This window comes from Lepisma saccharinum, chromosome 1 (assembly GCF_977018435.1).
Source record: "Lepisma saccharinum chromosome 1, izLepSacc3.1, whole genome shotgun sequence".
Classification (NCBI taxonomy): Eukaryota; Metazoa; Arthropoda; class Insecta; order Zygentoma; family Lepismatidae; genus Lepisma; species Lepisma saccharinum.
The window spans coordinates 148,501,610-148,515,135 of NC_139229.1; the positions used below are offsets into that span (position 1 = coordinate 148,501,610).

General features: G+C 37.1%; 1 protein-coding gene across 3 annotated transcripts in view; it reads left to right on the plus strand.

Annotated features, from left to right (window-relative positions):
• The window catches only part of LOC146002458 (uncharacterized), a 68,452-nt gene that overhangs the window by 20,083 nt on the left and 34,843 nt on the right, over positions 1–13,526 (plus strand). For all 3 annotated transcript variants that reach the window (XM_083140331.1, XM_083140322.1, XM_083140312.1), the window contains exons 4-5: positions 1,619–1,825; positions 12,251–12,382. In XM_083140331.1, the coding sequence (XP_082996457.1) occupies positions 1,619–1,825; positions 12,251–12,382 (339 nt within the window). The remainder of the gene's footprint in view (positions 1–1,618; positions 1,826–12,250; positions 12,383–13,526) is intronic.

A 13,526-nucleotide genomic window follows, 5' to 3' on the forward strand; every position in this document is an offset into this window, starting at 1 on the left:
CTTTATGAAAAGGAAGAGAGGAGAAGAAATTGAAACCGCTTGGCATCAGAAGAAGTGTGCAGCAGGGATATTCTGCCACAAAAGAAGTGATGTAAGTGAGGTGACAAAAAGAAATTTCATAAAGAATATGGAGGACAGAATAACGAAAATATGCACGAAGGAATGTGAAAAAGAAGGCAAAATAAATAGCCTATGGAAACAGCTGGAAAAGAATGGCTATGAAAAGCAGGATAGACTGGACATAAACAGAAGAAGGAAGAAAAGAGGAAGGGGAGAATTGGAAGAGAAAGAAAAAGATGAAGAGAAAGAAAAAGAGAGGTGGTTTGGAATAAGGAGTATGGGGGAGACCATAGAAAAGATATGCAAAGTGCTTAGGAAAGCGGGCATTAAAACTTACAGGAAGGGAGGGAGAAGCATCTTAGGAATAGCGAAGAATGCAAACAAGAAAAAGGAAAACAGAGAAGAGGAAGAGGAAGGGATTATCTACGAAGTAAAATGTAAAGAATGTCAGAGTGTGTACATAGGAGAAACGAAAAAGAGACTGAAAGATAGGTTGAAACAACATAGGGATGATGTACGACTTAAGAGAGAGATAAATGCGATATTTAAACACACGAGAGAAACAGGACATGACATAGAGTGGGATGAGGCTAAGCAGATAGGAAGGGAGAAGAGAATGCTAGTGAGAAAATGGAAGGAAGCCAAGGAAATAGAGAAGAAAGGTGAAGAAGACACAATGAACTGGAATGGGGGACTGAAGTTAAACAAAGAATGGAAGAAAGTGTTAGAAAGAGTGGAAAGGACAAGAGAGAAAGAGGAGAGGAGAAGGAAGAAAATGAAGGAAAAAGAGCGTGATATATAAAGCCCAATCCACATTCTATATGAAAGTATATATTTTTCGCCTTTTAGGTGAAAGTATAGTGAAAGCCACCTGCGAGAAAGTTCCAAAACAACTTTCTATTAGTCTGGAGGGAGTAATGTTTTGTGTATATAATGCCCTGTTTTTGGTATCTTGTTACTTTTGTACTTGATACAGAGTCTGATGAAGACCTTGCTAGAAGGTTGAAACGTTACGTTTAGTTTATGTTTTTAATAAAATAAATTACTGCCTTGGTCAGCATATTTATATTTTTTCATAGTAATGGAAACAAGGCTTAATGGTGTTATAATTCCTCACTCGTTCGAGAGTTTTTGGCAAGGTACCAGTCACCTGTTATCCGACAACAGACTACTCCCCTGATTTGGCACCAGCAGACTACTTCTTCTTCCCCAAGTTGAAATAAACTTAAAGGTCACAGATTCCAGACAATAGAAAGGATCAAGTAGAATTCGCTACGGGACTGTCAGATCATTCAAAAACTGGAGTTCCATCAGGCATTCCAGAACTGGAATAAATGCAGGGAGCGCTGTGTGCACAGTAGAGGATATGTACTCTGAATGTGACAGGTCCAAATAGATGATGAATACTACCATTTTCTCAATTTTGTAAAAGTTCGGTATGTTTTTGAACAGCCCTTGTATTTGTTTGTTAATTCTTACCAGTGATGTCTGCATTATGTGAATTCTGTTTTTACTTACAACACTTGTAATTTTGATGTCTTTTCCTTCTGTCTGTCAGGGCTGGAACAATGTTAGGTGACTGTATAAAGCTGAAGGAAGAGCCTCGAACTCAATTCAGGCGTATTATGCTTCTTTTCTCACTGCCCTTGTGCCAGGATGACGATCTGTACAAAGTGACTCTCCTTCAGCTGCAAGATATTAATTATTGCAAACATGAAGGGGTGAGGACAAGAGCCATATTTTTGACACGTGACTACTTTTTAATGTGAGTATTTATCTGCATCATCAAGTAGTACTTGCTCCTAGTATATTGTAAACATTTTTACAACTGCTTATTTGTTATTGTGATAAATAATATGAATGTCTGACACATTTTGGTAAATATTTAGTTTTTCCATAATATTTCAGTCTTCATCAGATGAGTAATGACAAAATCGCCAAATGGATGTTTCCAGTTCGGTGACTAAGCACATTAAGTTGTCTGCTTTTGATCTCAACACTGATGTTTGCAAGATTGAATCCCACCAGGGCATGGGTGTTCTTTGTGTGTCCATTCGTTAATTTAATCTAACACTCACTCATCTTCATTATCGTGATTAGCCAAAAATGACAGAAAAGTGAAGTAAAGTAGCAAAAATACAAATACAAATTAAGTTGCATGTTGGCTCCCACATAGCCAAATAGTTAGCACTCTCACCTTTAGTGCCAGCAGTCCTGGGTCGACTCCTGGTGAAAATCACCAGAATTTCAGTGTAGATCCAACATCATGAGGACAATTGAGGAGTTACTTGAAAAGAAGAAGTAGTGGGCTCCAGTCTTGAAAGCCAGAAAACAGCAAACATGGGATTTGCCACGGTGTGGCAATGCATCGCCAAATGAAAAATCCCTTGGCAGGCTCTGGCCCTTAGAGGGCTGTTGCACCATGGAGTTTAGTTTAAGAGCACGAGGAACAGTTGTCCAGCCAGACGTTGTAACAGATTGTTTACAGAACGTTCCGGGAAGAAAGAAGCAAAAGCAATCGAAACACCCCTTTTGAAATAATAGACTGAGTCCGGTACACAAAGGGAAGGAAGTGCTCGAGGAGTTGGCGGGGAGAAGTTACAGCAGTTGGCGCGGAGATTTTGACTGGAAGGTGGTTGGTCGCGCAATTCAGTGCTCTTTCTGTTGAGTTTTGCATACCTCCGGTGACATTTTCTTGGCGAAGTGGTAAAGTAGTCTCTTCAGTCGGAAGACCACGCTAGTCCGCCGTTGTTTGCAGAGGCACAAGAAACTTTAAATCGGCATTAAGGTTCTCCGGAAAAGAGATGGTGCGGAAGTGAACTCACTCTGCAGCAGTTTAGCAGATTTTCAGTCAGTGACGCCGAGGTTGCAGAGAAGGATTTTCTCCAGCGACAAGACACCAAGGATCGTCTGAAAAAGAAGACGGAACAACGAGGATTTTAGTGAAGTGATCCCCAGTGTCGAGAGCTCTCGTGTTTTAACCCCCGCAAGCTTGATCTTCTGATGAAAAAATCCCACTAAATTTTGAAAAGCGCTAATTCTTTCTAAAGGCCAACCATGTAATTGTGAGTAAAAAGGTTAAATTTGTTCTTTTTTATAAATATATGTGAGAGTGACATTTTCTTATATTTCTTTTACCAAGATAATCTAAAGTACTGGTGTCAACTCTTGTATTGGGTTTACTCATGTAAACCAAGAACCACCAGCGAATCAGTGTGAACCTTTAATTAATTTTTTTTGTGAAGTTTTTTCTTAGTTTTTTTTCTGTAATAAAAGAACGTAAAGGTAATTGGTTATTCTTTCCTTCAAACATTGAAATCTATAATAATAGTTGAAATCAGTTTATCTCAACCGAACTGTAGTTAAAAAGCAAAGCTAAGTCTAATACTAATAGTAATAACGATAAAATCACGTTTTATCGTTATATGGTGCCCGAAACTCCCGGGAGTTGCCTTAGATTGTCTTGGTTAAAGAAAAAAAAAATGAAAGGGGTAACAGGCATTGTGTTGCGTCGTTATGTAAACATTTATCGTTGTGTTGTAACTTTGGTCAGCGTGTGTCGGCAACATGGTTCGCACAAAAGGAAAGACTCCATCTGAAAAGGACTTCGCACCCGAAGTGTGGTGGTGGAAATATTGGATTGTTGTGGAAGACTGTTGAAAGTAGATGGAGCGATAGAATGTTTGGGTTGCAAACAATGGCTGCATAAAGACTGTATAGGAATGAGTGAGGAAGAGTATAAAGAACACGAAACTGACATTGGTAAAGACTTTTTATGTGAACGATGCAAGAATCGAGTTGAGAAAGAACCTGCCGTTGTAGTAAAAATAACGGAAAAAGAACAGGGTGTTTCGAAAGAAACCGACAAATTTGGTTGTCAAGTTGACGTTGTTCGGGGAAAGGAAAATGATGTCTTGAATTGAATTTTGTCATTTATGGAACAGAGTAGGCTAGCGCAGGAGAACTTATGCCTAAAATGGGAAGAAAATAAGGAACAAGATAGATTGAAATGGGAGAGATTATACGAAAAAATGGAACAAGATAGGTTAGAACGGAGACAGAAATAGGACAAAGATAGGCTCGTGCAGGAAGACTTATACAGAAAATTGGAGCAGAAACAGGAACAGAATAAATTGGAACTCAAGGAAATAATAAATGCTTCCATGCAAAAAATAAATGACAAGATGAAGGAAAGACTAAATGTTTTGGAGGTGCAAGTCACGAGGATAGAAAAAATGGAGGACGTTATGGAGATGAAGTATCATGTCAGACAGGAATGGAAAAGTTGAAATATGATTTAAATATCATTCAAGGGAACGTTGAAAGTTTGGGAGTTGGTGTGGTTCAGGAACGGAGTGTTAATAAAAGGAAGTTCAAGGAAACTGATGTTTAAATACAGGTTATAAAAAATAGGGTCGACGTATTAGAGCATGATTTTGTCAGATTCAAGGAAACTAAGGATTCTAGAAAGTGTTGTGACCTTAAGCCGTTTGAAGATTTTGTTCAGAATGAAGTAAAGACTGATGATGGAGAGGAAGTAAAGAGAGATGGTGCGACTATTCTCAGCAGGCAGGAAGTAGGGATTAAGTACAGTGAAGTGTCGAAGTTAACCAAGTTTACAGGAGAGACAGACGAAATGTTACCCACTGAATTTCTTCAGCATGTGGAAGACAGCTTGAATCTGATGGCCCTGAGCAAGCATCAGTACCTGAATGTGATACCTTTTGTGTTGGTAAAGACTGCTGAAATGTGGTATATAGAAAATAAGCAAAAGTTTATGAACTATGAAGTATTTAAGAAGGAATTTTTGGATGCTTTTGAGTCAGAAAATGTTAAGTCTGCCCGTTTAGCTCAAGTTCTAACACAGAAATTTGTGCCAGGTCAGGGAAGAAGTGTAGAAGAGTTCTATTGGGACAAGGCGAGGCAACTGAAGCTGCTCGAACCTGCCTTATCGGAAGAAAATTGTGTCAGCCTAATAGCAAACTTACTCCCTTTTAGGCTTCGTGAAATGTTGTTAACCGTTAAAAGTAAAACCTTGTCTTCAGTTGCTGATCTGATAAGGAGTCATGAATTATTGTGGATGGAACAGAAGAATCGAGATTCTTCTAGAGGCCAGAAAAATGAGAGAAACGTTGGAGGTAGAGAGGAGGGACGATATAATGTTGGTAATGTCGGTGTTACTCCTACATCACCGAGAAAGGATAACTATAGACAGACATCGAGGGAAAGTTTCGAGAATCATGATGAAGGGAGGAACGATTCATGATTCTATCGTCGGAATTTGCAGTTTGGAAGAGGAGGAAACCAAAATTTGAAGAGAAATGAAAGATCTGATGTATCTTCGTGGGATGAGCGAAGAAGAAGCAACTATTCACCTCGTTTTGAGAGAAAAATCTGGCAGAGTGAAAATTATGAAAGTTCTAGTCTGCCTCCTAGGAGGACTAGAAGCGAAGATGAGATCGTCGCCGCCGAAGTACATAACCAGGAGGATCCAAAAAACGAGTTACCGTTCCGCCACTAAAGAGTGGGCGTACCGAAAACCAAGATGTAAATATTAAAATGAATTTCAAAGATATTATTGAACCTGCAAGAAAGGATGAAGAACGAATAGAAGACGAACTTGAACAGTTAAACTCGGAGGAAAAAGATTTGGGAAATTTTTCAAAATGTGAAATAAACAGCGATATTTATCTGAAGACACAAAAGGATGAAATAATTAGTACTCTTGAACGAATAAGCAACAGAAGTCAGTATGCAGAGAAGAAAAATGAAAGTGCGAGTAAGGCACGAGAATCAAAAACAGGGTCGAAGGTGAACCGTAAAAATGTTTTTGATGCTGATAAAAAACATACTGATGTTGAAATAAATGCAGACTTACAGAATTCTGTGGCTAGTCTCAAGAGTTATGTGCTGTTAGGAGATAGTTTGTTAAAAAGATTAGCGTCATATTGTAGAAGGCAATTTCCTGAATTAAACTGGGAAGAATTCTGTGTTAGTGGAAGTAGAGTCTCTGAGCTTGTTCATGCTTTGGAAGAAAAAGAAAGAAAGGAAGGTGCAAGTAGTAAATGGGAAAACGTTCTCGTTCTTGTAGGGACCAATGATGTCATGAGATTCACTGAAAAGGAGCATTTTGAGGAAATGTATTATGTGTCGTATTTGAAAGAAAGAAGTAATGAGATTATTTTGTGTACTGTTCCACCTATTCCGGCTGTGGCTCATATTTCGGAATATGGTCATTGGAAAAAATTGTTGTATTTTAATAGAGTAATAAAAAATCAAGAGTGTGATCATGTGAAGGTTGTGGATCTAGAAAAGATGTTTTATATGGAGAATGGAGAGATAGATTTAAGCAAATATGAACGTTACCTACTAAAGAGAGAAGGCAGACGTGAAGACTTAGTTCTCTAGAATGAAATGGCTATGAAAGAATTTTTGACTCTTTTAGAATTGCAACCTGTATATATTTGTGAAGTAGATGTAAGGGAGTATGAAAATCTGGAAGTTGAAAACTTGAAATGTAATAATGAAATTTTGAACAGTGTGGAAAAGAGAAAATTAATTAAACATTCTATTTGCATAGAAGTGGAAATGAATGGTAAAGCTGTAAACTGTTTACTGGATTCCGGCTCTCAGGTATCGCTAATTTCTGCTAATACATGGAAAAATATTACTTCTGACGTGACTAGGCCTTCTCTAAAAAAGGTAGATAATATTATGTTAATAGATTATAGTGGAAAAAACAAAACAAGAGTGATGGGAAAACAGTAATACCAACTGTTCTGGCAAATGCTAGTTTGCTCATGGAATTTATTGTTGTTAGAGATTTGAATGTGTCTGCCATTCTGGGTAGCGATTTTTTATTTACCGTTGAAGCTACTCTTAATTTTCAAGAGAAAGAAATGTTATTTCAAACTAATGGTGGAAAAGTAGTTGTCGGATTTTTGCCAAGATGTGATTATGAAGAGAAAGGGAGAACTATGTCCGATTTGGTGACCGTAGCAGGTTTAGAAACTGGCGACGTTAGAGACGCGAATATCAAAGACCTAAGAGCTCGTATGGAAATGTCTACTGCTCTGACGGTGGCGCAAAAAGAAGAAATGTTGAATAGAACTGCTCTTTTGTTAGATGTATTTTCGGATCGGTCTGGGACTTGCAATAAATTCACTTATAATATTAAACTGATTGATAATGAACCAGCTGTGGGAAAGAATTACCCTGTTCCGTTTGCTTTGAGAGAGGAAGTTAGAAAACAAATAGGTCAGTGGCAAGAAGATGATATTGTTGAGTTGGGACATTCTGCTTACCTCAACCCTTTGTTAGTGGTACCCAAGCCACGTTCTGACGAGAAAAGGATAGTTGTGGATTTTTGTACTACTAACGCTAAAATCAGACTGGAGCATAATAGAGTGAAAAGTTTAGAAGAAATATTGGCGAGCTTTCACGGCAAGAGGTATTTTACATCGCTTGATTTATGTGCAGGGTATTTCCAAATACCGTTAACAGAAGAAAGTAGAGACTGTACAGCCTTCATTTTTGATGGTAAAATGTATAAATTTAAGAAGCTGCCTTTTGGAATTTCGACTGGAGTATCGGCGTTTACTAATGCAATGAATCATGTTTTGGGCAATGTATCTGATTTTTGTATTGTGTATGTTGATGATATTTTAATTTTTGATTCAGACTTTGATGATCATGTAAATCATGTGTGTTAGATTTTAAAACGCATAAGGGTTGCTGGAATGACAGTGAAATTGAAGAAAACAGAGTTTGGAAAATCTGAAGTTATGTTTTTGGGACATATCATCTCTGCAGAAGGAATAAAAGTTAACCCCGATAAAGTCAGGAGTATAGTGGAGTTACCGATCCCCCGTAGCAGAAAGGAAGTACAGAGGATATTAGGAAGCTTCGTTTGGGTCAAAAGGTTCGTACCTAATTATTCGGAAGTAATAGCTCCACTTTCGGAACTTTTACAGAAAAATAAATAATGGACTTGGAGAGAAAAGGAGCAATCTAGCTTCGATGAAATGAAAACTCTTATAGCGCAGGAAACGCTTTTGTACCATCCAGATTTTCCCCAGACGTTTTACATCAGCTGTGATGCTTCTACTATGGCCATAGGTGGATATTTGTTCCAGCTTGAAAATGGTGAACGGAGAATTATACACTATGCTAGTAGGAAACTAAATCAGGCTGAGAGAAAGTATACGATTACAGAATTAGAGTGCCTAGCTATACTATACTATTCTGCATTAAAAAGTTTGAAGTATATGTCGCGGGCATGGAATTTGTTGTTTTGAGTGATCACAAAGCACTTCAGTGGCTGACCGCCGCCAAACATTGGAATCCTCGGCTATGCAAATGGTCGCTGGAATTGAGTAAATTTAATTTTCGAATTGAATACATAAAGGGCTCGGAAAATCATCTAGCTGACCTATTGTCCCGTTTTCAGCCTGAAGTTAAAAAGGAGAAATTGTTTGTTAATGTAGTTGGAAATATTTCTTTATCAGATTTAAATCTGAAAATAGAAGATTTAGTAATAGCACAAAGAAAAGATGAAGAAATGAGGAAAATAATTGATGCTTTAGAAACTGACGAAAATGTAGAAAATGTTAAGAGAAAAGGTCCGCTACTAAAATATTATCAACTTGAGTCTGGAATGTTGATGATTAGAGATTTTCACTTTGAACAAGTGTGGAAAATATGTTTGCCTCGAAATTTGATTGGTAATGTGTTATTCGTTTATCACGATCAATCAGGACGTTTTGGATTGAAGAAAATGTTTGATCGAATTTTGAAGACGTTTAGTTGGAGGAGAATGAGGCAAGATATCAAAGACTGGATTAATGACTGTGAGATTTGTGCCAGGAGTAAAGCTGACAAGCACCCTCCGAAGTCTAATTTGAGGCAACATCGCATAGAGAGAATGAGAGAACAAGTGTTCGTGGATTTGCAAGGACCTTTACCTAGAGGTTCCCGGAGAGAAAATTTTCTTCTAACGGTGTTGGATGGTTTTTCAAGATATTTAGTAGCATATGCTATGACTGCTGCAACAACTGAGAGGGTGCTGGAAAAACTTGTAAATAACTATTTTGTGCACCTAGGGATACCTAAGAGAATCATCTGTGATCGAGGACCTTGTTTTATTAGTAAAAAAAATTAAGGAGAAAGTGAACAGTTTTGGAGTAGAGGTTTATTACTGTAATAGCTACCATCCACAGACTAATCTCGTGGAGAGAATCCATCAAGAAATTAATAGATTAATGCGACTTCTTTGCAATGCAGCTCACGAAGATTGGCCTAAACAGGTGGCGAAAGTTGTAAATTTACTAAATTATTCTATCAATGACACTTTAGGGGAAGCGCCAGTCACAATTCACCTTAATGAACAAATAGATAACCCACTGAAAGTTGCTTTAAAATTAGAAGAGATTCCAGAAGAATGGAAGAAACGGCTGATAATGGTGGAAGCAAGGACCAGAACAATTAGGGAAAAGGATATGAAGAAGAAAGCAAATGAAGAGAAAGGTAGAAGGGAAATTCAAGAAGGGGACCTAGTGTTCCTGAAGGCTAGAAATCAGAGTTCTTTAATTAATAAAGTTATAGCAAAATATTGTTTACTTTATAAGGGTCCTTATTTGTATAAAAAGCAAGTTAATGCTGGAAGTTTTGATTTACTTGATTGTTGCTCTGGAGAGGTACTTGAATCACAACATGTGGAAAATTTAAAATTATGGAATTGTAGTAATTGTAAGAGAGAAATGTATGTAAGTCAGTTGAAATAATTTGAAAACCTGCAAGACAATATGTAAATGATTGAAGTTACTTGTAGTATATTGATAAATTACGTAGTAAAGATTCGAAGTTGATTTTATGTAATGTATGAAGGTATATATGTAATGAAAAGAAATTGAGTAATATGTTTATTATGCTTCAATGTTTACAAATTGTAATTGTGTATATTTTCTTGAGATTATTCTTACTATGTGATTGTAAGAAATGATTGAACAGAATTAATATGTGAAATTGAAGGAAAATCTATATGTGTTTACCATGTTATACGATATTTTGAAATTGTAACCTGAATTATTTTTTTTTCTTTAAAAAAAAATGTATGTACGAGGTCTGGTCAAATATTTAAGGAGATTAAAAGACTTGGAAAGACATTAGCTCTCCTTGATCAGTCCATCTAATGTCTCTTCGGGGAGGGGGCATCTGTAACAGATTGTTTACAGAACGTTCCGGGAAGAAAGAAGCAAAAGGAATCAAAACACCCCTTTTTGAAATAATAGACTGAGTCCGGTACACAAAGGGAAGGAAGCGCTCGAGGAGTTGGCGCGGAGAAGTTACAGCAGTTGGCGCGGAGAAGTTACAGCAGTTGGCGCGGAGATTTTGACTGGAAGGTGGTCGCGCAATTCAGTGCTCTTTCTGTTGAGTTTTGCATACCTCCGGTGACATTTTCTTGGCGAAGTGGTAAAGTAGTCTCTTCAGTCGGAAGACCACGCTAGTCCGCCGTTGTTTGCAGAGGCACAAGAAACTTTAAATCGGCATTAAGGTTCTCCGGAAAAGAGATGGTGCGGAAGTGAACTCACTCTGCAGCAGTTTAGCAGATTTTCAGTCAGTGACGCCGAGGTTGCAGAGAAGGATTTTCTCCAGCGACAAGACACCAAGGATCGTCTGAAAAAGAAGACGGAACAACGAGGATTTTAGTGAAGTGATCCCCAGTGTCGAGAGCTCTCGTGTTTTAACCCCCGCAAGCTTGATCTTCTGATGAAAAAATCCCACTAAATTTTGAAAAGCGCTAATTCTTTCTAAAGGCCAACCATGTAATTGTGAGTAAAAAGGTTAAATTTGTTCTTTTTTATAAATATATGTGAGAGTGACATTTTCTTATATTTCTTTTACCAAGATAATCTAAAGTACTGGTGTCAACTCTTGTATTGGGTTTACTCATGTAAACCAAGAACCACCAGCGAATCAGTGTGAACCTTTAATTAATTTTTTTTGTGAAGTTTTTTCTTAGTTTTTTTTCTGTAATAAAAGAACGTAAAGGTAATTGGTTATTCTTTCCTTCAAACATTGAAATCTATAATAATAGTTGAAATCAGTTTATCTCAACCGAACTGTAGTTAAAAAGCAAAGCTAAGTCTAATACTAATAGTAATAACGATAAAATCACGTTTTATCGTTATAACGTGAGGACCCTGCTCCTTCCCCACCGACCTTTCCCCGTGGCAAGCTGGGGAAAGAGAGGTGTGTGGAGAGAAGGTGGCATTACTCTTATGGGAGTATTATTTTACTTGTTCTCTTGGGAATATCAAACTTCTGATGGTGTAGAAAAACATGTCAGCGGGAACAGGATAGGTTGAAGATTTTGTTTCTGTTAGGAAAAGTCAAAGCTTCCATTTGATTAGTCATAACTTGAAGTTGAATTTGTTTGTCCATAAGGAATATGTGAAAGCCTATAAATAACTATTCATCATATTTTTCACATATTGTATCTACCTTAATAATCAACTTAGAAAACCACTTCCACTTGTAACATGGAGAGAAATTCATACTTTCTCATACTGTTTGCTTTTTTTTAGTACCAGTGCCCATTCTGACGATATTGAAATAAACACATACCTGGTGCGAAAGTTTCACTTTTCACCTTAAGTTGACTGATACACGGGTAACATATTTTGATAATTCCACTTCCCTCACCTCTTCTTCTTTTGTATTGTCTATCAAGTTGTAGAAAATTGACAAAATATAGAAGTAGAAAATCCAAACAATATTTCATGTCAAATGTTATTTCTCCTATTTAAATGAGAGAGAGAAATAAATATATCAATATAAAAGTTTCTCTTCCTTTCTTAAAGAAACTTAAAATTGCTTTAATGCTTTAAATTACAGTTTTGCAAAATATGCATTCTTTTTAGTAACAAGCCAAATAAAGTTTCCATTCATTAATTTCCAGCCATCATCATCTTTGTTCACATGTTTCAGGAAATGAAAACTATGACAGTAAACGAATGTACTGGAATAAAGTACTTAATTTATCTGTGAAACTATTTAACTTTGTTCTACTGATTTCAGTGGCCATTGCCACCATTCGCTCAGAAAGTTGTTTTGAACTAAACTTTTTTTAAAACAAAAATATGTGCAAATACAATTACAGATATCAATAAAATGTTTTTGACCTTTGCAGGTTTGAGGAAGCTCACCAGAAAGAGGCGGAATTGATGAACTTAATTCAGCAGAAGAATTGGAGATGTGCACAAGAATATGTAATGCTAGCCAAAGAACAATTCATGAACATAATGTGCAATAAGAACCTAAGGTGTGTATTAACATTTCTTTACCATATTTTTAAATCCTGTGCACTTGAATAAATTACAATAACATATTGTTGCCAATGCCCAAACTGCAAATGTGCAAATTTTGACTTTTTCTTCTAAGTGCAGTTTCTGACTGCATTTTATTGATAAGATTCCTATGCTAACTTCTATGACCTAATAAGCAGTCATTAGTAGGTACACTTTTTACGGTAGACATCATTTATGTAAATGTAAAACCTGTTTTTTGCCCCAGGACATTCAATATTAAAATTATTTTATCTGAAACTAAGATTTAGCACATTCATTTTGGTATTGTTGAGTTAGCAGGTATTGATTATTGTATGAACTTTTTAATTATAAAGTTGTCTTCTTTGCATTTAGCTATGTATAGTGGTTACATTAATTTCCTACATATAAGTCTACACAGAGATGTATTTAGTAGAGGTTGTGAGATTGATGGCTCAAATTGACAGGAACTATACCTATGTAAAACCACATTTTTCACAACTTTTCAATCACGCTACGATGCCAGGGGTCCCAGGTTCGAATCCCAGCCTGGGCAAGGATGTTTGTGAGTGTCCATTCATCAATTTCATCACCAATCCCCATCTTCGTGAGTTAGGCAAAAGTGGCACAAAAAGCGAAGTAAAATAAAGCAATCTCAACTTTTCAACATATTGTTATAATTAATAGTTTTATTACCAGGTGTATAAGCTTAAATCTGCTGTTTTGTAGTCAGAAAAACACATAGTTTGTTCATAGAAAGCAAAAAGAAATTTATTCAAAGTACTTGCCCTCGCGAGCTACACATTTTGCCCACCTCTTGGGTAATTTGTGGATACCACACCAAAAAAAAGTCCTTCTCTTTCGAGGCAAACCACTCATCAAGCCATTTTCGGACATCTGCATACGAATCGAAGTGCTGCTCAGTAAGGGCGTGGCTCATTGACGAAAACAGATGGCAGCCGGAAGGGGCCAGGTCTGGTGAATAGGCAGGATGGGGTAGCACCTCCCAGTTGCGTGTCTCCAAGTAGTTTTGGACCAGTCTTGACGTGTGCGATGGGGCGTTGTCGTGGAGGAAAATCAGCTTGTCATGTCTTTGTTGATAATCTGGCCTTTTGTCACGCAGAGCACGGTGCAATTTGA